At 40.1% G+C, this 24,654-nt stretch overlaps 1 protein-coding gene across 1 annotated transcript in view; it reads left to right on the top strand.

Moving 5' to 3' along the window:
• Positions 1–346: 346 nt before the first annotated feature.
• LOC122791483 (protein phosphatase 1 regulatory subunit 12A-like) overlaps positions 347–24,654 on the top strand; it is a 1,771,856-nt gene continuing 1,747,548 nt past the window's right edge. Inside the window, exons 1-2 of the mRNA XM_044059226.1 lie at positions 347–438; positions 1,189–1,307. Of these exons, the coding sequence (XP_043915161.1) occupies positions 347–438; positions 1,189–1,307 (211 nt within the window). The remainder of the gene's footprint in view (positions 439–1,188; positions 1,308–24,654) is intronic.

Raw genomic sequence — 24,654 nt, 5'->3', positions numbered from 1 at the left:
ACCCAGTCTGCAAGGAAACCGGGATGCTTTGCAAGAAATAAATAGGTGCTTCAACTAATTTTTTTTGATGATTACTGATTTCAGTTTTTACAAAAAACATAAATGTTGGATATTTGTCCTATGCCAAAAGACCAAGTGCATTTGATCCTTCCTATTCCATAAGAGCAGCTGTGGATAGGAATGGTAGAGCCAGTGCAAAGCCAAGACTGAAACTGTGGGGTTGTATACAAGGCTGCTCTTATTGCTGAGAAAGGAGGGTCCTTGGAGACCTATCCATGGACCTCAAAGCTAAACACCTACGTCAAGGTCCTAAAGTTCAAATGTTGACAATGCAAGCTCTACGACGATGCTTTTTCATGTAAGCTCTTATGGTTATCGTAGACCTCCAAGATACCTACCTCAAGATACCTGTTCACAGGGACTACGGTTCTTTCTCAGGTTAGAGGCAGAGGGCTTCTGATGTCAGTTTAGCTCCTTGCTCTTTGATTTGTCTGCTTCACCTGGGATGTTTACCAACTGCCTGGTTCCAGTCTTTGCTTACTGCAGGACCACAAGTATTCACATTTATCCCTATCTGGATGTCTGCCTCATTCAGCAGTATTCCAGGAGGAGAGCTAGAAAGGGCTGTGCAGCTTACCATGGATTGCTTTTTAATACTTGGGATTTTTATTCAACATCCTCTAAATTTACCACCTCCCGAAAGTTCCTTGGGACCTTACTGGACTCCAGCAAGTAGTGAGCCTAGAACTTTATGCAAGGAATATGCGGATGTCCCTAAGTGGGCAGTGCCTTCCCAGCTTGGGAGGGGGTGCTGAGCTCTGAACATCGGGTGTTCTTCAGCAGAAGTCCTAGGACTGAGTACTTACTGTAACAATAGTCTACTGGAACATCCAATGCTATGGTAAGTTCTTACACAGTTGTACTTTTGTTTGTCACCTGTCGAGATTTTGCATTTATATTATGGAATTGACACTGTGCATTGACGTGCTTTGTGTTGCTCTACAGATATAAGTGATCATAATGTTTGTCACTGTAAGCCCATGCAAAATTCACAGTGCCACTGGGTGACCCAGTCTTCCTTGCACCTGTTTCAGATTGTTTTTGTTGCAAATGGGTTCCTAGTGACATACTTTTCAGTTGGAATCTGGCAGTTCAAACTGAGGCTTTCCTTTTGTTGATTTCTTACAGATTCTTGATTAAACATGGAGCAAGTGTGTCTGCCGTGAACAGTGAGGGAGAGCTGCCACTTGATGTCGCACAGGAGAAATTAATGGAAAAACTGCTTCAAGAAGAAATTAAAAAACAAGGTAATAATGAACTAGCTTCTGTTTGGTAACAGCATGGCTGAGACTTGAACACTATGGTGTTAGTGAGCTCCAGTGCCTTCATTATTTGCTTTCTGTGAAGGACAGCATTTGTGAAACATTCAGCAGCTTTTTGAAGATGTTTTTTTTTGGTGTACCTCAGCTGTTTATCCAGCTAAGCAGTTCTTACTCCAATCAAATGAAAGACAGAAGAACACTTGAGCTAATATACTTCAGTCTGTAAACCCTCCTCCACTGACATCCTGCTGGTCAGCTTTTACTCTGTACTTCCTAACAGACACTGACATTTACTCATACTGCTCTTACTCAAACTATTTCTCTCTCTCATATTTTCTTCGCTACTACTTCTAGACTTGCTATTCACATCATTTATATCCTCCTGTCTTTCTTTTGTGGAACTGCATGCCTTCATGGAAGTCTCCTCCCTTCCTTTCTTATTTATCCTTGCCTGAGACAGTTACTAAACCACTTTCAGCTTTAAGGTAGTATTTGTGCACAGTCATCATTGACTCAGTGCACTCAACTGTCTCTTTAGTGTGTTCTTTTCCCTATAAAAGTGTCCCTGCACGAAATAGATATGTATGTAACATTGAAGTCTGCAGCTTGAACACCAGTGTGTGGGCTATATCTTTATGTAAAATTTTAAGTATTATGGCAGCCTAAAACAAAGAACTTTGTTCACTATAATAGCTCCATTTTCTTAGACCACAGCAGGTCCCATTGGTACTTTCTCATTTAACTGTGTTCAGTTCATTGTTTTTGGCAGTTGACTGTCTCACTTCCTTAAGTTCATTCCCCTTTTTGTGTAACTACTTTAGAGTTCTGAGCCAGTAATTTTCCAGAGCTGCACTAGTGCATTCTGGCTTACTTTTTCTGTCTTTTTTTTTTTTGCGCTTATCTGTGAGTTGGGGTGGCCTTTGCATTTCCAAGTCCATAGAAACCTTACATTATACGGTTGTTCAAACAGCCAAGTGCAATTTTTTGTACTGGTATCACCATAAGGTCAAGGTGATATTGGACTAACTTGTCTACTAAACTTGTGTCTTAGAGCAACAAAATCAAGAATTTAATCAACTAGCTCAGATGCCTTTTAAACTGCATCGCGCCTTTTACTTATCTCTCTCAGCATATTTGTTGCTGTTTAACTTGTCACTGAATTTGTTTTTTTTAAACCATGCTGAACTTCTAATAACACTCCTAAAAATCAACAATAGGAAAACTAGATCTTTTACATCAATTTTATACCACCAGGGAATAACATTGATACTGCTGAAAACATCCTGTACTGGATATCCAAACAAGTTAACCATGAAATTCTAATACTTGGAGACTTAAGTATGGACTGGGAATTCATAAATTCCACTACCCCTACTGAATCTGTAAACTTGTTCAGTTTCAGACAATTAATAACCACACCTACTAGAATCAGTACAATCTCAGGGAGACATTCAACATTAGACTGGATTCTTACAAACAAACCAGACAAACTGACAGAAGTAGGCTGCCTGTCAGGTAGCACAGGTGACCACGTGTCCACATATGGCATTAGAACTCACCATAGCCTAGAGAATCATATCTGTAATCATATATGAAATACAACCAATTTCAACAAAGATATTTTCAATGAAACACTAAAACAATATAACAGGAATGTACTTAGAACAATACCACTAGATATTCCTTTAGAACACTTTAATAACATATTCTTACAGACTTTAAATAATCTAGTGCCAGTACATAGTAAAAGAGTAAAAGTCCAACCCTGCACTATGGTTGACAAAAGAAACAAAAAAAAATAATGACAAATGGGGATAAAGCCTAGAAAAATTGATATAGAAATTGAATTCAAAATTCCTTCCAGCAGTTTAGACATCTGTGAACCTTGCAAAACTCCTTGTTAAACAGGAAAAGTAAAGATACTATACCAACCTACAAGACAAATGTAAAATAACCCAAAGGTTTTTTGGTCTTCAGTAAATAAAGTACTTCACCCTGGCAAGACCATCAGTACCTCTCCAAAAGTAGACAATACGACAGACTCTATCCCTACGCAGTTTAATTCCTACTTTATACAATCACTATATTATCTTTCTTAAATGCTAATATATCTGTCCCCTCTCTGTACCCCTATCCAATTAAAACAATCCACAGCTCTTCAGTTTTAGTCGATTTCCAACCTGGCTTATAAAGAAGTTGATCCTTAAACTAAAAACTACTTCCGTAGCTGTAGACCACCTACCAGCAGACTACCTAAAAATGGCTGCAGAAGTCATAGCCTTCCATGTGTCCATACTAATTAATAGGTCCATAGCAGAAAAGTACATCCCATCACTGTAGAAGAAAATCCTATATCATACCACTGCATAAAGGCGGCACATCTACAGAGTTTAATAACTGCAGATTTGTCCCTCCTCTCCAGAATATTAGAGAAATGCATCCATATGCAGCTGATGCAGTAACTAACTCAAATAACCAGCTGTCAGAAACACAACATGGCTTTAGGCACCAGCGCAGCGCCTCTACTGCATTTTACCAGTATAATAAACCAACATAGAAACAATAGTTTGCTTGTGTCCACCATGTTCTTAGACTTGTCAGACATTCGATACGGTCTCACACCAACAACTGCTTGTTTGACTCTCTTCAATAAGACTTTCATAATACTCCTTGTTGTGGTTTCTTAGTTGCCTGTCTGGAAGGTAGCAAGACATTAAATGGCAACAAACCTACTCATCCTTTCACGCAGTTACTATAGGTGTCCCTCAGGCCTCTATCGTGGGTCCTCTCCTATTTAATGTATTTATTAATGACCGGCACACCTCCACTCATCATGCTAGTTTAGTTAAGTATGCAGACAACTCAGCATTAACATGTGCGGTCTCAACAGTAAATAAGCTCCAAGACATTACCCAAAAAATCTTTCTCCTCTATAGAAACCTGTCTGAAAGAATCAAACCTCCTACTCAACCCCAAGAAAACTAAGTTAATGCTTTTAACCTCAAAAAGTTGCCAAAATCAAAAGCAATTTTTTACTGTAAAGTCATCAAATAATACTGACATTGAAACTGTAACTCTCAGTAATCTTCTAGGTGTTATAATAGATGACAGTCTGAAATATGACCAGCATGTACTGCACACCATTAAGTCTACTCACCAGAAACTAGCTTCCCTTTATAGGATCAGTGGATTCCTTAAAGCTACTGCAACTCCTAGACACCACCTTGTTATTACCAACTCTCTTATACACCTGTCCTATCCTAACAAACCTAAACAATATTCAAAGGTAGAAACTTGCCACTTACTAAAATAAAATGGCTAAATTTGCCACCAATCTTACTCATAAGATCCACCATTGTCATAGCTTAAAGCAATTAAACTGGCTTGAATTACACAGCTACCTAGCATATTCACAACTAACTACAGCACACACACTAGTTCATCATCCAGAAAATGCCCTGCACTATATAACTTTTTACTGACCTACCGTCCAGCAAGGGGCCTCTGCTCTAGTAACAAATTCTTATTACTTACAAATACGTCAAATAATGTTGCAGGAGACTTGCTCTATTCTCAGTATGTTGCTAAACTCTGGAGTAGTATCCCAGCACAAATATTTATTTATTTATTTATTTTACATTTGTTGACCGGGCTAGTCTAACTGGATACATGTCCATTTTCAGTAGAGGCCCGAGGAGAAAAGCTCCGAGCAGCAACAATGACAAGGAAATACAATAAAGTATAATTAAAAATAAAATAAAATTTGTTACAAAATTAACATTAAAAGGTAGAGTTATACAGAGTTATTTAGCAAATTTAGGCTAGAATCAAATACTGTGAGTAAAAACAAAAATTAAAACAGAAGATAGATAAAGTAAAACAAAATTTTTTTTTTTTTTTTTTATAAAATAATAAAATAAAATTCTCCAACAGACTTAGTAGTTTTAAACTACTGGTTAAACAACATCTTAACCAGTCCTGGTCCTGCACATGCTCATCTCAAGGCTGAGTCTTTATGTGAGACTTTGTGTTCACAGTACAATACTCTCCTAATACTCTTCTTAAACAGAATCCACTCAGCCTCTCACTGAAATGGCAAAATAATTTTTATACATAACTGCTGTCTGTACACACTTAGTTGCACTTGGGCTTTCTCTTTAGTAACTTCCACCTCTGTAAAAATCTTCGAGTGTATAAATGTAACTACTGTTTGTGTGTAAATGTAAATAGAAATGTAACCACTCTGTGTTTAACTGGAACTTGGTATAATGCAATGTGTGCAAATGGAGCTTTTCTCCCCGGGCCTCAGCTGAAAATAAGTGTTACCCAATCTGGCATTCCTGATAGACAAATAACTAAATAAATAAGCTGCAAATATACAGAGGGTTTAATTTACTTAGCTATCACTATGAGGTCAAGTAAGGCTCTCTTTTGTTAGTGCACAGAGTTACCTTGTTAGGTTTATTTTGTTTGTTGACCGAGGTAGTGAATTAATCCAAAAAGGGCCTGTTTCAGCCATTACTTGTGCTGTCATGAACAGAAATGTTTAGAAAACTGATCAGTTCACATATTATTGATAGACAGCAATTTTGGTGGTTTCTTAAGGTGTGATTTCGTCTTACATTGACCTGGCTATGTAATATGATCTACCTCTTAAAACTGAGCAGCAGAATTATCTGAGTGTTTTATCAAAATGGCATGTGCATAGGCAGTTATGTAATGTACCAGATACCAGCAAGTGAATCAGTATGTCTACCTGTTAAAACTTCAGTCAAACATCTGTTTTGATCACTTATATCATTGATATTTTAATATTGTCCTGTTGAATTGTTTGCATAAAGTGTTATTTCGCCAAGAAAAGTGTTATCACTATTTAGTTTTAGTACTGAGCTTTTTAGACAAAACATTCCTGGGCAGCAACGCCTCCATTCTCACATCTCCAGCATTGAGCAGAGGGAACCATCATAGATTATTACTGGAGAGTTAAAGAACCCTTATGTGAAAGCTTCCTGGAACAGGTCTTACAGAAGTGAATAGAAAAAACATAATTTTATTGAGTACATTAAGTAAGTGCCTTTTGGCTAACATCTATAGATGAAAGATCTTTTTGTCTGGTATAATACCAGTGTTTGTCACTTGGATGGCTTTTAATGTTACATAAGCAAGTGTGTAAAAATGAAACGTAAACATCAAAGTGTGCCAACCCATATCTTATTCATATAATGGAATGATAAAGTGAAGTTGATTTTCCAGATGATGGCCCAGTTGTAGAGTAGTTAGCCAGAACTGTGAAGAAATTTAAGCTTTCTTCACAATAAATTCTGGTGATGTCAACTTTAATGCTGTGCGTCAAACCTACCCCTTTCATTAGAAGAACACACTGGTGCCATAAGTCCCATAGTAGGCTAGGAGTAATTAAGACATATTTAAGTAAGTGGAAGTAAAAAGGTAAATGTTCCTAGACCATTTATATTACTATTAATGTATTCTGATGTATTTGCTACTTGGTGAAGGGGATTGAGGCATATTGGTTTGATTTAACAAAAACTGTTATGTTGTACTGTAGTCACAGCATGCATATTTCTACAACTGAGACATGGGTATCACAAGTGTTGCCCATTTGTAGTAGGTGATAATAGGGGCTATATTAGAAGGTAAGGAGTGCAAAGTAAAGGTCTGGAAGCTGTACCTCATGTGGCAGAGTGACTTACTTGATGCTGAAATACTTTTCTGGAGTTGGTGTGATGACAGAAAAACATATGTTTGTATGCTATTGTTTAACAATATTAAGAGTAGACGTTATGAATGGATTTTTGTTTATGTACAGAATCTTAAAAAATGGAATAATTTTAGAATGGCCTGATATTAACCACAAGGAGTAAATAGATTGTTGCATATTTGGAACAGCTGAGTAATGCGTGCTGTAACTGAACATACTTTACATCCCAGACCGTGCTGATCAGTAAGGAGACTGCTAGTGTTAGATATTACAAATCATTTTTCCCCCACTTGAAGGTGCACCTGTATTTTGTATATTCTGAGGAGGAAAATTTAACAGATTAATTATGAATCCTGGCAAGTGTGTTAACTGGTGACTCAGAATGTGGCATAATTTGAAATAATGTGATTTTTTTTTCACGTTTCAGTTAATGATAAATCCTTTGATAGCATTCAGGTTCCTGGCAATTCAGGCTAGCTAGATGTTGATAGCTATTATGAAAAATAGGGAGTGAAGAGTGAGCTCTGTTTGGATCATCTGTTAATACTAATTCATTTAAACATGTGCAAACGCTATGTATTTGTTCTGACTGTTGGCTTAACATTGCAAATAAAAGTTTAAGAAACATTAAGGAAAAAAGCATGTATATGGAAGTTGAATTTCATTAATTTGATGTTCTAGTGTATTGAACCCACTTAACCTAAAACTACACAAATACCGAAAATGAAATCATTGAAATAAATGGTTTTGTATGGTGCCCCCCGCTTGTTAAATATACTAACTCCACAGTTATAAACAGTGGAAAATAAGAGAAAACTCATTACCCCACTGTTAGAGACCTCTCACTAACTGCCAATAACTAACCTGTTTCACAAATCACAAACACACACACATACATACATATGCAGGTGATCCATTTTTGATTTCTTTTACATAAGCAGCAACTAGATGAAAGAAGCATGCAGAACAGACCACCAGCAAAAATCCAGGTTTATTTAAGCGCTTTGATTGATGGGGAGTGGGCTGAATGTTTTTCCAAAGGTTTGAATTTTGTACCAGCAAAAAGGGCCAACCTGGTTGAAACTGTTGTACAGCTGAAGTTGTTTACAAGGAAATTGAATCTGGCCCTTCATTTTTCAGACAGTGAAAGCCTAGCAGTACTGAATTTCTGTTTGACTAGACCTAGTACCTTCATACCCCCTTCCCATCCGTTGGTCCACCTATTTGAAACCGTTTGTGAGAAAAGAAGTCAGGGAACTAAGGTTTAAAGGTATTACTGAAGCCTTTAATTTGGATAATAGGGAGAAAAAACTGCTCAAAGACATATTGGGTAAGAAGTATGTCCGTATTATGAAATCGGACAAGGGTGGTGGGTTGGTGGTGATGCATGTTTCCGAATACAATAGTAAAATGTTTGAATTGTTGATTAGTGACATTTTTATTTTATTTTATTTTTTTTATTTTACATTTGTTTACTGGGCTGGTCCAGCTGGATATATGTCCATTTCCAGCAGAGGCCCGGGGAGAAAAGCTCCAGATACAGACATTAATATCAGACTTTACAAATTTAGTTAGTTGAGAAAAAATATATAATAGTATTAGCATTAGCATGTTCTTACAGAAGCAACAATTAGAAATTAATTACTGACAAAGGGTATACGAATTATGCATGACAATAGAAAAGATTTAGTGAAAGATTTGTTTGAAGGAGAATAGAGTACTAGTAGCACATTGAAAGCTAGTCAGGGTTAGTGCAGGGGCAGAGCCAGTGAGTTTTGAGGTGAGTTCTGAGTTGGGATTTGAAACAGGGAAAAGAAGAGATAGCAGTGATGTTGTCAGGAAGAGAGTTTTAGGCTTTACCTATTGTGTTTTAGAACAAGGATTTGCCTGCCAAGTTATTGGATTTGCAAGTTGATATAAGAAGTTTGTTAGAAGAATGTAGGCTTTTAAGGTTATAGTAAGGAGTGATAAGGGAGGTGAGTATAGGGGTGTTAGTGGGTTTGTAGAGGATTTTATGGGCTAAGGAGAGCTGGTGATATAATATCAGATTTTGCAGCTCAAGCCATCCTAATTGCTTTAAGTTTATGCAGTGGTGGGTTCTAAAAGTAGAGCCAGAGGCAAATCTGGCAATACTGTTATACGCAACAGCCAGTTTGCAGAGGTTAGATTTGGACATGTATGTGTAAGTAGGGGAGGCATAAAGGAGGGAAAAAATCAGATGGGTATGGTCAATGGAAGTTCTGGTAAGTGGAGTAAGGAATGGTTTAATTCTATACAGGGAGCCTAGTTTTCTGTTAACTAATTTTATGGTGGTGTTGATGTGATAGTCAAAGCATAGGTTATTGTCCATCTCTACTCCAAGGAGCTTGGTAATGGGGTCAGATGATATGTTAGTGCCATTACTAGACAAGACAGAGAAGTTGAGAGTAGAGGATTTTCGGGTGGGGGAGAACAGTAACAGTTTGGTTTTCTTGGGGTTTAGGAGTAAGCATCGTTTTAGGAACCAGGTTTCAACAGTTTGGAAATTCTGTTGGGTGATGGAGTGCAGTTCGGAAGGGGAAGAAGCAGAACAAATCAAAGTAGAATAGCATATTGTATACAGATTGCAGAGGAAATACTGGTATGAAGATCATTAATAAAAATAGAAAACAGAAAGGGGGCCAAGTGTAGAACCTTGTGGTACTCAGAGGGTGATGGGCAGGTGGTTGGATAAGTTACTGTGCCAGAACACTGCCTGTTGTCTGCTATGAAGATAGGAATGGAACCATATAGTAGCTCTTGAGTCTAGTGAGAATGTTTTAAGTAAATTCAAGAGTATCTGGTGATTGACCATATCGAAGGCTTTGGATAGGTCAATAAAGAGAGCAGAGGTAAGGATATTATTGTTTCGATTTTTGTTGATACAGTCAGTAAAGGAAAGGAGGGCTGAAGTGGTGCTGTGGAAAGGTCTGAAGCCATGTTGTCAGTCAGCAAGTAGGTTGTTGTTCAACTGGTGATTAAAAAGTTGTTTTTGTATGCATTTTTTCATTATTTTAGCCAGGGGGAAGAGTAGGGCTATGGGTCGGTAGTTTGAGAGTTCTGTTGAATTTCCACCTTTATGCAGGGAATGATATGTGAAATATTAGAGCAAGTAAAGTATGAGAATCACAGAGACAATCAGCAGCAAGAGATAGTGGAGGAGCTCCAGGAATTCCAGGTGAGTGGGGAAGCTACTACAATAGTTCGGTTACAGGAGAATAGTGGTGAGGGGGAAAGGGGAATGTGGCTAATAGAGAGGTAAGTACTAGACAGATACAGATAGGAAGGGGAAAAGGGGAGAATGAAAGTAATCAGTAATGAGGGTTTTGATACTGGAGAGGGGAATAAGGGATATAACACAAGCAAGTGAAGGGTGCCACCTAGAGGTCAGACGTTGGTAGGGTAGAAAAGGGCAAGTAAGAGATAACTCCGTTCTTAATTACAAAGGAAGAGAGAAGTTACTACATAGGGGGAGAGCAGGGTCTGGCTGCTGGGTTCCTGGTTCAGGACTGAGTCTTATACAGACACTAGAGAATTCAAACTAATATGAGAACAATACAGTAAACAGTTTGGTTGTGGGGTCAAAACGTACTTCCTTGAATCCTTTGGCAGGAGGGACTTTGAGTTTAGGATGAAAGTATCCTAGGGATGCAGTTGAAATAGCAGGATTAATTAGAAGGGGTCCTTATTGACCAGGCAAGTAGGTTCTCAGTCTTAATGCAGGAAGGAGTTTGAAAGCTAAGTAGGTTAGAGAAAGAAAAGTAACAATTAAGTGTAATGCCAGCAGTGTATCAGTATAGAGCTAATACAGTTAAGGTAGCAACACAGAAAATACCATGGTAAAAAGCACTTTTAACATATACAGTTAATAAACAGATAACATTGCTTACAGGAATATTGATATCACCCTGTAAAAATTACTATTGAATGGTCAGTTGGAACTAAGTGAACACGATTTTTTAGACACCAAGGAAACAAGGATCCCAACTATTTTTGGGATCCCGAAGATTCATAAGTCAATCAGCAACCCACCCCTACGTCCAATAGTAGATGCCAAGAGCCTCCAAGACATTTGCTCTAGCAAAATTTGTTGACTGCAAGGTGAAGGGAGTACTTGATGGAAGAGGCACTATTATCGGGGACTTCTGGGATTTTCTCACCAAAATAAAACCTGAGATGTATGATGATGGTCTCATTATGGTGACCATCGACATTAAAGATTTATTCTCAATCATTCCACACCATGAGGGCTTGGAGAGGTTTTATGAATATTTGTGTTTCAACTCCAGTCTAGCGCATAACACCATCTGGACCGTACATACATGTATGGAGCTTGTGCTCGAAAACAATTTTATTAGCTTCGAGGGCTAGTTTTTTAAACAAAAGCAAGGAGTAGCGATGGGCGCCTGTTGTGCCCCCAGTTTTGCCAACATTGTGCTGGCACACTGGGAGGATTTATTTCTTTTAAATTCAACTTAAAAAGACTCTTGGGACCTATATGGGTGATACCTTGATGACCTGGTGATTTCCTGGAAGGGTAGTGAGGAGGAACTAGATAGGTTCTTCATTTACATTAACTAAACCACCTCCTTCCTTAAATTCACCATGGCCAGAGACAACGACCAACTGAATTTTCTGGATATAACAGTCAAAAAAGACTATGTAAACAAGGCTTTCACTTCTCATTTGTATAGGAGGCCAGCATACTCAAACTCACTGTTGCATTTTGATAGCTGGCACCCGGTGCACCAAAAAAGAGCCCTAGTTAAGCGTCAGTATGTTAGGTTAGCTAGAATGGTGTCACAACTGGATGATTTTTTGAGTGTGTGCACTAAGTTAAAAAAACATGCTGACTGGAAGGGGTTACCTTGGCAATTTTGTTCAGGACATTGCCATTGAGGTGATTAGAAAAAGGGAAATTGGGAACTTTTTTGCTTATTGTCCAACGAGAATGGTCCTACTGGAGCAACCCAGACTGGGAGACAGGATTGTTTCTCAAGAGTTTTTTTTCTTCCTTTTAGTGTTGACTTGTACGATATCAGGAACATTATATGTAGATTATGGGACATGTTCACTTTTGACAACGATGTTCACTCAGTAGTGGGAAACAAGCCTACTATAGTTTACAACAGGGAAGTTGGTTTAAAGGGCCTATTAGAAAGAGACTCTTGTGCACCCACATTGGGTGGTTGCTACAAGTGCAGGAGGTGTAAACAGTGTCCAGCCATGTTTCAAGGTGAGGCCATCAAAATCACTGGTTATGGTGTGGTAAAACATAGGAAGAGATACTCCTGTTACTCAAAGGGGTGGTGTATGTCACAGTGTGTGACCTATGCGACAGTTTCTATATTGATAAGACCAAAAGAGCACCGGGGCAAAGGGTGTATCAACACCTGTATGACATCAGGAATAAAAACATACAGTGCTTTGTACAAGCACATTTGTGCATGCCCCACACATACTTTTAAGTTTGGGGCCATAGACCATATTGATCTTGGAGCAAGAGGGGGACCAATGGATGAATGGCTGGAATTTAAGGAATTGACATGGCAGATTAAAACTAATGCCTGCCAAGTACCAGGTCTTAATGACCAGAATTCCCTTGAGTTCTGTTTTAAAATTAAAATCGATGTACTGTTTATAGGTTTATCAATTGTATTTGTTGCAAGAATATCAAGTTTTAACATTTTTTATTAACTTTGTATAATGTCTGTTTTAGAGGAAATGATGTAATTACATTAACGAATGGTTAGGTGGGGTGGTGTATATATGTTTGTCATGATCATTTGATTTTATTCAGATGAAGTCTGAAACTTGACGAAAAGTGCTTAAGTAAACCTGGATTTTTGCTGATGATCTGTTCTGCACACTTCTTTCACCTAGTTGCTGCTTTTGAGTGGTTTTTCTTTATTTCTTCTACATATACCAACCAAATAAGTTTGATGTAATGCAGAATGAAATCAAAATCAACCATCTGTATTCTGACTAAGCGAACAGCAACATATAGAAATGGATGGATGGATAGATAGATATGGGAGAATTGAATATTGTTGACACCGTAGTTGGTTAATATCTGTTTAGTCGACAAAATTTGGTTGACAGGTGTGTGAGATCACACAATAATCAGAACATGGTAATATGCCTTTTATCCCAATATTGGAATTGGTATATATAATTACCTGGTGGTGTGTCTGGTGCATGGGGGCTTGCCCTCTGCAAAAACATTGGTTTTATGTTTAATTTTAAAGCTTTATTTTTGCATGCGCCAGGGCTGCTGTTTGGTGCACGTGTAGTAGTGTGTTGATCTTTACTAGTCTAGTCGACATTATGAACGTCTGTGTTTGGGTCACTTGGCTATAATAAGTAAACACATATATACACAGGTGCACTAACTCTGTAGTTGCGCAACATTGTGGAAAGGAAATATGCCCCAAAGCAGTGCACCATAGTTTTGCCCAGTCACTGTTTTTTTTTTGTTTCTGAAATTTAATTTTTAAACTCTCTGAACTTTATAGGTTCATAGGTTGGTACTGAGCTATCTGCCCGAAGGCATATATTAGCCCAGCCACGTTGTGCAGTATTCACCGCCCCTAAACCCTTGTACTAGCAGCTAGTACCCTTGGCCCCCTATCTAGTAGTGCTGTTGGTGTGATCCCCAGTGTGAACTTTCTGTTACCCATCCACTCATCAAGGTTCCTCTTGAAGAGTGATAGTGAGGGGCTCTGTTTTATGTAGATCGGGACCCTGTTCCATAGTAAGGGAAGTCTCTGCGAAGGGAATCTGTCCCTCCAGCATGTTCTATTCATTGTTGTGTTGAGGTTTATATCCCTAGAGCATGTAGCTCGAGTAGATTTGGTTTTGCTAAGATGGAGCATGTTCAACAATTCTGGGTTGGACATGGCTCTGTACGTTAGACAGAGATCGCCTCTGAGAAGGCGGTATGCAACAGAGAACAGTCTTAGCTTTTTCAATCGTGCTGCATAGGGCAACTGTTTGAGGCCAGTAATTCTCTTGGTTAGGTACCTCTGTGGTCTCTCCAGCTGCTGGAGATGTCTAGCCAGGTACATTCCAACTGGTGCATTGTACTTAATAATGGGTCTGATGAGGAAAGAGTAGAGGGGCACCATTACATCCTTAGATCTTGATGCAAACCCTTTCATGATCAGATGGGTCACCTAGAAGGATTTTCTAACCACTTTGGCAACATGGTTATCAAAGGAAAGCTGGCTATCTACTTGGGTCCCTAGATCCTTTATTTCTTCTTCAGATTTCAGGGATTACCTCCTATGTTGTAGTTTGCGGGTACTCTGTTTTTTCCAAAGGGGATTACTACGCATTCTTTTGCATTTAGCTTGAGACCATGGCTTTGACACCATGCATCAGTCTCATTTAGGCCCTTCTGGAGGATCTCCATGTCGGCCGGAGACTCTATTATAGCACCCAGTTTGCAGTCGTCCGCAGACTTAGTCGGCCACAGCCCTTCCATGCTTGCCTGTACTTCTGAGAAGTATATGCCAAACAGGAGGGCCCCAGGACAGAGCCCTGAGGCACACCACTCATTACTGGTCTGGATTCGGACATAGATCCCGCTACTCTTACTTTATGGTATCTGTCTGAGAGCCAGTTTGCAATCCATCTTGTGACAAAAGGGTTTATGCCCAGGCTGGTGAGCTTATCAATAATACCCGAATGGGGAATGGTTTCAAATGCTTTAGCAAGGTCAAGGTAAGCCGTGTGTACCTCCTTTCCCTTATCTATAGCCTGAGTAACTGTCTCAAAGAAATCCACCAGGTTCAGGAGGCATGATCTGCCCTTGACGAAGCCAAACTGTGTGGGGTCCAGCGACTGGAGGTTCCCAATCTCTCCATTTATGAGTTCCATAATGATTCGCTCCATAGCCTTACAGATCAGACTGGTCAGGCTTATTGGTCGGTAGTTCCCAGGGTCAGTTGTGGCCCCACCCTTGTGTAGCGGGACCACCGTTGCCGTGCGCCATTCTCTGGGCACATATCCTATGGAGAGGCTGAGACTGAACAGGGTATTAAGATGCGGGGTTAATTCCTTTTAGAGCTCGCGTATGACACAGCCTGGGACACCATCTGGTCCCATGGAAGCAGTGTTTTTAGCTTTAGATAGAGCCTTGTTAACCAACGTATCAGTAATAATTGGACTTGCAAAACCCACTGGAATGGTGATAGGCCCTGTAGGTGGTGAGGGGGGGGGGGGAGAAATTTGCACTGAACCTGTCAGCCAAGATGTTGGCAATGTCAGAAGGGTTAGTGTATTTTGTTCCATTTTGTACTAGCTCAGAACAGACCTGAGCGTTGCCATTTAAGTTTTTGACATAGCCATAGAAGGCCTTATGGTTATCCTTGGCATCCTTGGCAACTTTTTTTTCAAAATTAGCTTTAGTTGACTTGATGGGGGCCCTCAATTTCTTACTAATGCTGATCAGGGATGATTTTTCTACTTGAGATTTGGCCTTTTTTTTGTATAAGTCGTCTCCTTTTATTGTAAAGTTTGCTTATGGCCGGGGTCCACCAGACTGGTTTCTTCTTGCTTGAGGAAGGAGTCTTGGTTTTATTTGGGATAGCACAGTCCATGCAATCCTGAAGATGCATATAGAGTGCCTTGGTGTAGGATTCCACATCCTGGATATCATTATCCTTCTGCAAGGGAATAGTGAAGCTTTCCACTTTGGATGCAAGTAGTTTGAAGTTTGCTTTGGAAAGGTTTTTGACTATTTTTTTTGACTGGGGGAGGTGGAGGGGTGAGGATGTCCAGGGTTATTAGTTTGTGGTTGGATCTGACCAAGGAGGGAGTGATAATGGGTGTGGTACAGTGGGCGCCCATATTTGTGATGATTAAATCCAATATGTTGTCCCCTCTAGTGGGGGAACATACTAGTTGTTCAAGGACATTTGAATTTATAAATTCTATGAATTGCTGAGCATAGGAGTTGGAACATTGTTAGTTCACCCAGTCTATACCAGGGTAGTTGAAATCACCCAAGATTATGGTGTTGGGTAGGACCTTTATATTTTCCAATGTCTCAAGGAATGCAGAGTGAGCATCTTGGGACATGGTGGGCGATCTATAACCGGCTACGACTTGAAATGTGGTTTTGCCTGCTGATAGTTGCACATGGATGATCTGTGGGGCATCATGCTGCGCTACTAACCTGGAGATATGGGTATCCTTGATGAATAAGGATACACCTCCGCCCTTTGTACTACGATCCGGTAACTGAGGCCGGAAGGTATGATATGAATTGTAACCTGGCAGTGCTGGGGTGCTCACTTGAGCCTTGAACCAGGTTTCCGTCACTGCACAAACATTGATTTTCTCCATGCTGAGGAGAGCCTCGAGTGTGTGCATTTTGAGGTTGAGACTTCTGGTGTTGAGTAGCATTACCCTTAGTTTTTCGTTACCTGTGCTGGTTATGGTGGTTGGTTTGTCCTTTGAGCCTTGCCTAAAAAAGTCACTATGGGGATGGCAAGAGCCCTGGCCAGTATTCGGAAACCTAGGTCTGACAGGTGCAACCCATCTCTGGCAAAACAGCGAGGCTTGTCTGTCATGTCATCCCAGGCAGACAGACACTGGATCCCCTTAGAATGACACCAGAAGCTTAGCCAATTGTTGAAATTGATCATTTTGTCTTTGTATTGTGGTATCATTCTAGGTGAAGGTAGTATGCTACTCAAGGTCAGGTCAGGGTCATACCAGCTTGGGCTACATGATCAGAGAGCTCCTCAATGTCTCTTTTCATGTAGTCATGTAACCTACTTTGTCTTCACCCATCTGTATAGATGTATGTGTGTTTATATGCTATATTTGTATAACTTATTTAGATATATTTCTATATATTGTTACAAATATATTTAGATATTCTGTGTTTTATATACATTTATGTATGTATACATGTGTGTGTTTATATGTTGTCTTTCGGCTTTTCCCGGTTAGGGGTCGCCACAGTGGAACTCTGGTCCCGCTAATGATTGGCAGCAGATTTTTATGTGCCGAGTTGCCAGCCTTGACGTACAACCTTCAACGAAGGTATGCCCATTCACGCATGTCTCCACAGAGAAGACGCTTTAGCTGAGAATCGAACAGGACAACGTCTTACTGTTTTATATATATATATATATATATATATATATATATATATATATATATATATACATATATATATATATATATATATATATATATATATATATGTATATATATATATATATATATATATATATCTATATATATATATATATATATATATATAAATGTATTGACAAGCAGGTAGTCTGACGTCAGTGCGTCAGGGTACTAATGCGCATGACCGGCGCCATATCCTCAGTCTTTTGCCGCATGGTCCGATGCAGAAGCAGTTGTTGGCGTTCTGAAATATTTCGGGAGTTTCAGACATCAGAGTTGGCTAAGTACCCGTGAGAACATTTTGGTTTTTCTTGCCTCAGTATTTAACGGATGTCAGAAAAAGTGAATAACTGTATTTCTTGTGAAACAGATACCTCATAGGGATTACCATACCTTGTGTATACCTTGTTTAGGGCCTGAGCACGGCGTTGTTGGATGCCGCTCTTGTGCTAGGTTTAACAAGCGCACTATTAAGAGGGTTAGTGTTTGGGAAGCGTTAAATGCCGCCGGATGCTCCGGCAGAAGCGCAAGGACAAAACAGCGAAGCCTAGGGTTGATGAACCGGCAGTCCCGACGTCGGTTCTTTAGAAACTCAGTGGAGCCAGAGGTTTTGTCTCAGGCAGAGACTTTACTGTTACAGGATGTGCCTTCTCAGGAGGTAGGCCAGGCTGAGGCTTCTCAGGTAACTGTTCTTCCTCTTCCCAAGGTAGTTATCCTTCTGTTGCCAAAACTTCTTTGAGAGGTAGGCCAAGTTCAGCTTCAGTGGGGGCTTCTCCTAGCATGTTCTGTGCCTAAGAAACATATGAAAATGGCAGAAGATTTGATTACTATGATTAGAGGTTAGAGGTATGCCCCCTCCTGATAAGAGGCCTAGGGTGGAACGGAGTTTGATAGTTTTGAACAGTGTTCAGAGGCTTCTGAGTCTTCTGCGGAAGATTTGCAGGAGTATCCTCCTTATTCTGATTCTGATGTGGATGATTCCACTCCTACAGCTTCTCCTCCTGAGGATTTCTCATTTTCAGAGACTCTGCATTCCATGAGGAGCACTTTAAATGGGAAGGCCAGGATTACTCTGATTCCAGGAAAGGCTTAGGAATTCTTGTTTTGCCCATAGCTATACCTCCTGTGTTGAATGTGGTGGAAGATGTTTTTGCAGAGGCTTCCCTGAACCCTGATTCTTTGCCTCCTGCTCCTGTTAAACCTGATAGGTACTATAGGGTTTAAGAGTCCTAGGGCAGACCCGAAACTGTTTCTCAGGGACCTAAAGGTGTTAAGGCCTCTGTGGTTACACACACTGTTCCCACTGCTAAAGAGGCAAGGGCTTTGGATAGATGGGAAGAAAGTGTATACTTCTTCCACTTTAGCCATGATGAATTGTCAGTTTCACATGCTTAAATATCAAAATTATCTCCTTTCACAACTGAAATCTAAGGTGGATGCTTTGGCGGAAGGTATTGAGTGTAAAGAGTTGCTGGATTTAGTTCATGTGTCTGAACAAGTGGGTAAGCATTCTTTGCAATGTGGTTTTGATGCTGTACAGGCCTCCTCGGTGGCTGCCACTAGTTCTGTTCTTGCATGCCTGGTTGAGGGATCAGAATTTAGCTGAGCATGTTAAGACTAGGATTTTGGATGCTCCTTTACAGTCTGATGTGTTGTTTGGTTCCTGTGGAAGCAGTTGAAAATGGACAAGGACAAGAAACTGTTAAAGATTTTTGCAGGTGCAGATGGACATATCCTGCTTATGATTCCCAGTCTAGGAGTAGGTCTAGGCGTGGAGAGCTCAAGGTTCTTTTAGGCCTAGAACAGGAGTTCACCTGCTCAGACTGGTGAGGGCAGGTAAACAGACCCAATGACCTGCCTTTTCCAGTAGATTCTGGCAGCTCCTTTGGGAGGAAGACTGTCTCTTTTCAAAGGAAATTGGGATTTAATTACTCAAGACAGATGGGTGTTGGATATCATTCACCACGGTTACAGGTTTTATTTCCATACATTGCCCCTTTCAAAGGCATGCCAGATGTTCCTCCTCCACAAAGGAAAGAGGCTCACAAGCAAATTTCTCTGTTACTCCAAATAGGGCCATTCAGCCAGTCCTGTATCAGAAAGGGGCCTAGGATTTTATTCTCGCCTGTTCCTAGTACCAAAAGGGGAACACGTGGAGACCAATTTTGGATTTATCTATCCTCAACACTTATCTGGACATTCCCAAATTCAAAATGTTGACGTTACAACAGCTTTTACCTCTGCTGGCAAAGATCACTGGATGGTAACTTTAGATCTCAAGGAAGCTTACCTTCATGTGCCTATAAGACTAAGTTGCAGGAAGTATCTGCGTTTTCCTGGAAATTCTCATTATCAGTTCTCTGCATTGCCCTTTGGCTTATCTAGTATTCACAAGGTTCTGGCTCCAGTGATAGCTTACTTCAGGCTAAAAGAATTCAAATCTATCCGTGGACTGCCTGATTCTGGCTCAAGAAAGGAAGACCTTCTACAGCATCTGGAATATGTTATAGCAGTGCTAAGATGCCTAGGGTATTCTGTGAACAAAATAAAGTCCAGTCTAGTACCCTCTCAAGACATGTGCTTTCTGGGTGTGAGACTGAATACAGCAGCCCAGATGGCCTTTTTAACCCGACAAACAAAAGAGTCTATCACTTTACTTCCATCAACTATCTCATCAGTCCGTGCAAGGACAGTCCTTCAAGCATTAGGGTTCATGGCATCTTGTATTCTGGTGCTTCCCAATGCCAAACTGCATATGAGGAAGCTACAATGGTATCTCAAAATGTATGGACACAGCACTGCCAGGATTTGGACACTGTCATTCAAATAATACCTTGCCTTCAAAAAGAATTTTGTGGTGGGCTCAGGAATGTCACCTAAACAAGGGACTCTGTGACCCGGCCAGGCGAGTCAGATTTTAACGACAGATGCCTCGGACATTGCTTGGGGAGCTCATCTAAATGGAAAGTGGATACAAGACAAGTGGCCTGCCAGACTACAGCATCTACATATCAACAGTCCAGTTTGCATTACTGGCTTTCAAGGAGTTACTTCTTCCAGGGCAGGTGTTGATTCTAACAGACAACACAACTGTCATGTGGTACATCAAAGCAGGGGAACACTTATCCTCTATGCAGGCAAGCAATGATTTTATGGGAGACTGCGCTAAGCTTGCAACTAACTCTTCAGGCAAGGTTTCTGCGGGAGCACAGAACTCCTTAGCAGATGTGTTAAGCAGACAAATCATGGATCCCCACGAGTGGAAACTGGATCTTCATGTATTTCAGAAATTGACAGTGTCATGGACTCCAGACATAGATCTGTTAACTCTCCACTAAACCACCAGCTGCCAAAGTTTTGCACAAGGGGTTTCATCACACAGCTTGGAAAGTGGATGCTCTGTCTTTCAGTTGGAAAAACCTTCATGTGTATGCCTTTCCACCTCTGCCTCTTCTTCCAAAGGTGCTATTAAAAGTCAGACAAGACAAGCCAAGGATGATTTTGATAGCTCCAGATTGGCCTCGGCAACACTGGTACCCACTACTAAGGAGTCTGGTAAGGAAGCCTCCATGGCCTTTACCTTTGATTCCTCATCTGTTATCTCAGAAGGACGGTCATCTGCTCAATGTCAAGCTTCACTCTCTTCATCTAACAGCCTGGCATATTCTGTGTTGAAACACAGCAGGTCTCAACTTCCTCAACAAGTTTTAAATGTGATTATGGAAGCTAGAAGACCTAGTACAAGGAAAGTGTCACGAAAAATGGAAGAGATTTTTATTTTGGAGTACAGCAAAGAATTTGGAGATTTCTGAGCCGAATTTGAGTGTGGCTCTTCAATATCTTACTGAGTTATTGGACAAAGGTTTGTCCTTCTCTTCCATTAAGATTCATGCTGCAGCAATTTCAGCTCACTATGATTGTGACCCACCATTGTTTTCGCATCCTTTGTTCAAGCAGTTTCTTAGAGGGCAAAGAATATAAGACCCCACGTACCCCCGCGAGCTCCTACTCCTGCTTGGGATCTCAATTTTGTGTTGGAAAAACTTACTCTACAACCTTTTGAGCCTGCGGCTACTGCTGAATTAAAATACTTGTCATGGAAGACTGCTTTTCTGTTGGCTATTACTTCTGCAAGAAGGGTGACTGAGTTGTAGGCACTTATGGCAGTAGAGCCCTTATTGATTTTCCATAAGGATAGGGTATCATTACGTACTAATCCTTCCTTTATGCCTAAGGTGGTTTCTAGTGTGGCTTTAAACCAAACTATTCATTTGCCTACTTTTATGCAGACCCCAAAATAAAGGGGAAAAGATTTTGCACACTTTAGATGTACACAGGCAATTGCGTTATTATTTAAGCAGGACTAAGGATTTTAGGCAGTCTCAGCAGTTGTTTGTTTCTTTTGCTTTGAGTTCATGAGGGCAAGCCTGTGTCAAAACAAACTATTTCTAGGTGGATTGGGTTTTGCATTGCATTTTGTTATTCCCATCATGGCAAGGAGATTCCAGCTGGGATTAGGCCTCATTCCACTAGGGCTACTGCCACTTCAACAGCATTTCTAAGGGGGGTGGCAACTAAGGATATTTTAGAGGCAGCTACTTGGAGTTCTGTGCATACTTTCTCTAAGCATTATCACCTTCCTATCTACTCTAAGTCTAGGGCTGGTTTTGCCACAGCTGTTTTGCAAGGCATGTTGTCAGCTCCTACTTCTTTATGATTTGCCAGCCTCCCTTACCTCTGCTTTGGGATTCTACCCAATAGTAAGGACTGCAGCAATGTGGAGCGCAGAACATAGTACAGTTTTGTACCTACCATAAATGTAGATGTTCGATTTAGGGGTGGTTGTGTAGGTGAGGTTATATGCTGATATTTTTGTATATATTTTTGTATATATTGTACATATTTTTGGTGCAGGTATTTTGGGCCTTGTCTTTTTAGGGTCTTCTGACATCTGGGGCAAGAAAAACTGAGATATGGCGTCGGTCATGCGCATAGTACCCTGACGTACTGACGCCGATCGTCATGCCTGACTGACGTCCAGCCATATACTCTGGTATTCGGGCCGACTGGACAGCCGGACTACCCAATAGTAAGGACTGCAGCAATGTGGATCCTCGAACATCTACATTTATGGTAGGTACAAAACTGTACTTTATGCTCTGAATACAGTGTTTGTTACTATGTTTGTCATACATGCAAATTCTCAGTAATTTCTTAGCTGCTTATTTCCACTGTTACAGTAGCTTTTAGGCTATTCCTGCCTAAGACAGAACAACTGTCAAGCTCCTAAAAGCTCTGGTTCCCTCACACGCTTTCATTCTAATATCTGGCTGGGAAACCCTATAGATGGGAAAAGAAACGCTGTCAAGAGTGAAAAATCTTCAGTACTTTCTTACCGCTTCATGAAGCAGTTTGGAGGACTTCACAGGAGGAGTAGACAGCCTTCAGCTTATTTCTAGCTGATAAGTCCCCCTTTTGGTAACCAGTATTTGTGTTTTATATATTTGTAGTAAAAACAACTTAAACATTGCTCAACAGAAGACATTGTGTCAATAAGAAACAATTATTTTATCAGTTAATTCTGGTACTAAGAATATAGTACCTGTTAATCAGGTCAGTAGAAACTTTGCTCTGGAAGACATGGCAGATGATTCTGACATAGACAGGGAGAGGGACTCTTCTTTAGATTCTCAAGCCCAAATTTCAGTTTCAGAAGGAACTTTATCCTCACAGCCTGTTTTGGAGAAGTTTTCATTTTATCAGACTATAGCCCGGATGAATGAGGTATTTTTTGCGGAAAAACTGTTTCTCCCCTGAATTGAGGTGACATGTTACAAGTGGATATCCTTCATTCCATGCCTGTTCCCCTTCTAGTGCCAGCCTTGGAGGAGGTATATAGTGCTGCTTGTAACAACCTTGATTCACAGCTTTCAGTCCCCAGAAAAGCAGATAGCTTTTATAAAATTTCTTGAACTAACAGGCATTTATTTTCTTACCTTCAGTCCAACTCTGCAGCAATTTCCACATTTTCGCTAGCAGGGAATAGGCTGCTGTAGTCCTACAGCCACCTCCTGTCGACTAGGAGGTGATGATATTGGACAGAATTAGTAAGATGTTTTTTTTTTTCTTTTTCCACTTTGGCATATAGAATTCTTAACTGTCAAACCCATATGTAGAAGTTTGTGCTTTTTTTGTACATACTGTTTCAGAAAAGTGACCACTACACTTCCCTCTGAGGGCAGTGCCTGTCTAAATTCTATTGCGTGTAACACTTCTCAAGTATGTCAGCATGCCTTAAGGACTTTGTATGATTGTGCAGATACTGTGTCCATTGCCACTGCTGCTTCTACAGTTTTGAGGAGGTATGCCTGATATGGGATCAAGTTTTCTCATAAGGTAAAGTCTGAAATTTTTTAATTCAGCTTTAGATAAGGTTTTATTTGATCCACTTGCTACTTAGGTCTTGAAACTGTTTGATGAGAGAGGGAAATTAATTCAGGGAGTTTGATTTTTTTCAGGCCCCATCTTATGAATCTGCTAGATCATCTATTACTTCTAAGAAGCAAAACAAACAATCCCTGTCTTCCCAAACCAAACGGAATTAAAATCAGATGACTGGAGAGGAGCATTAAGAAACATGAATCCCTTCTAAAAAGGGATAGTTTACAACTTCAAAATGAAAATGTCAGCATTCTTCCTCCCTCGTCCTCACCTCAAGCACAATCTCTCAGAACCTGCCTCAGCAACTGGTTCTGCGCATTCCCCTTTTGCAACTAATTGTTATAGCTTCTTAGAGGGGATACAGTTTGCACTGGCTACAAATACCTCTTTCAGGGGAGTTCTTCCCCACCCTATAAACCAAACAGAATTTTTCTTTGGGTTTTTCAGTGTTTACTCACTCTAGGAGTCATAGAACTGGTGCCGTTAAGTCAAAAGGCAAAGGCTGTTATTCCAGAATGTTTCTGGTATCAAAGAAAGTGGCCTTTTGGAGACCGGTACTACAGCTTTCATTTCTAAACTTGTGTTTGAAAGCACAAAAGATCCTGAATGTTGAACTTGCATAACCTGTTACCCTCATTCCTCCAATGAGTTCCATGGTAATACCAGACTTAAAATATGCTTATTTATCATATTCCCATAGCCACATGCTTCCGAAGATGTATAAGGTTCTTTGTATCTGGGTTAAATTATCAATTATCTGTATTATCCTTTGGATTATCTACAGTTCCAAAGGTGTTAATGAAATGTCAAGCCCCAGTCATAGCTCATTACAGTCTTTATCTAGATGTCAAGAGTCATTAACTTATTTTATTTATTTATTTATTTTATTTATTTTACATTTGTTTACTTGTTAAATTGTTAACTTGGTATCCCGTGTTGTCTTTTTTCATCTGATCCAACATGTGGGTTGTTGGATCTGGCTGAATCTAACCTCGGCACCTT

This window comes from Protopterus annectens, chromosome 17.part0 (genome assembly GCF_019279795.1).
Source record: "Protopterus annectens isolate FY-2018-M chromosome 17.part0, PAN1.0, whole genome shotgun sequence".
Lineage (NCBI taxonomy): Eukaryota > Metazoa > Chordata > Ceratodontiformes > Protopteridae > Protopterus > Protopterus annectens.
This window is presented reverse-complemented; position numbering and strand designations above follow the sequence as displayed.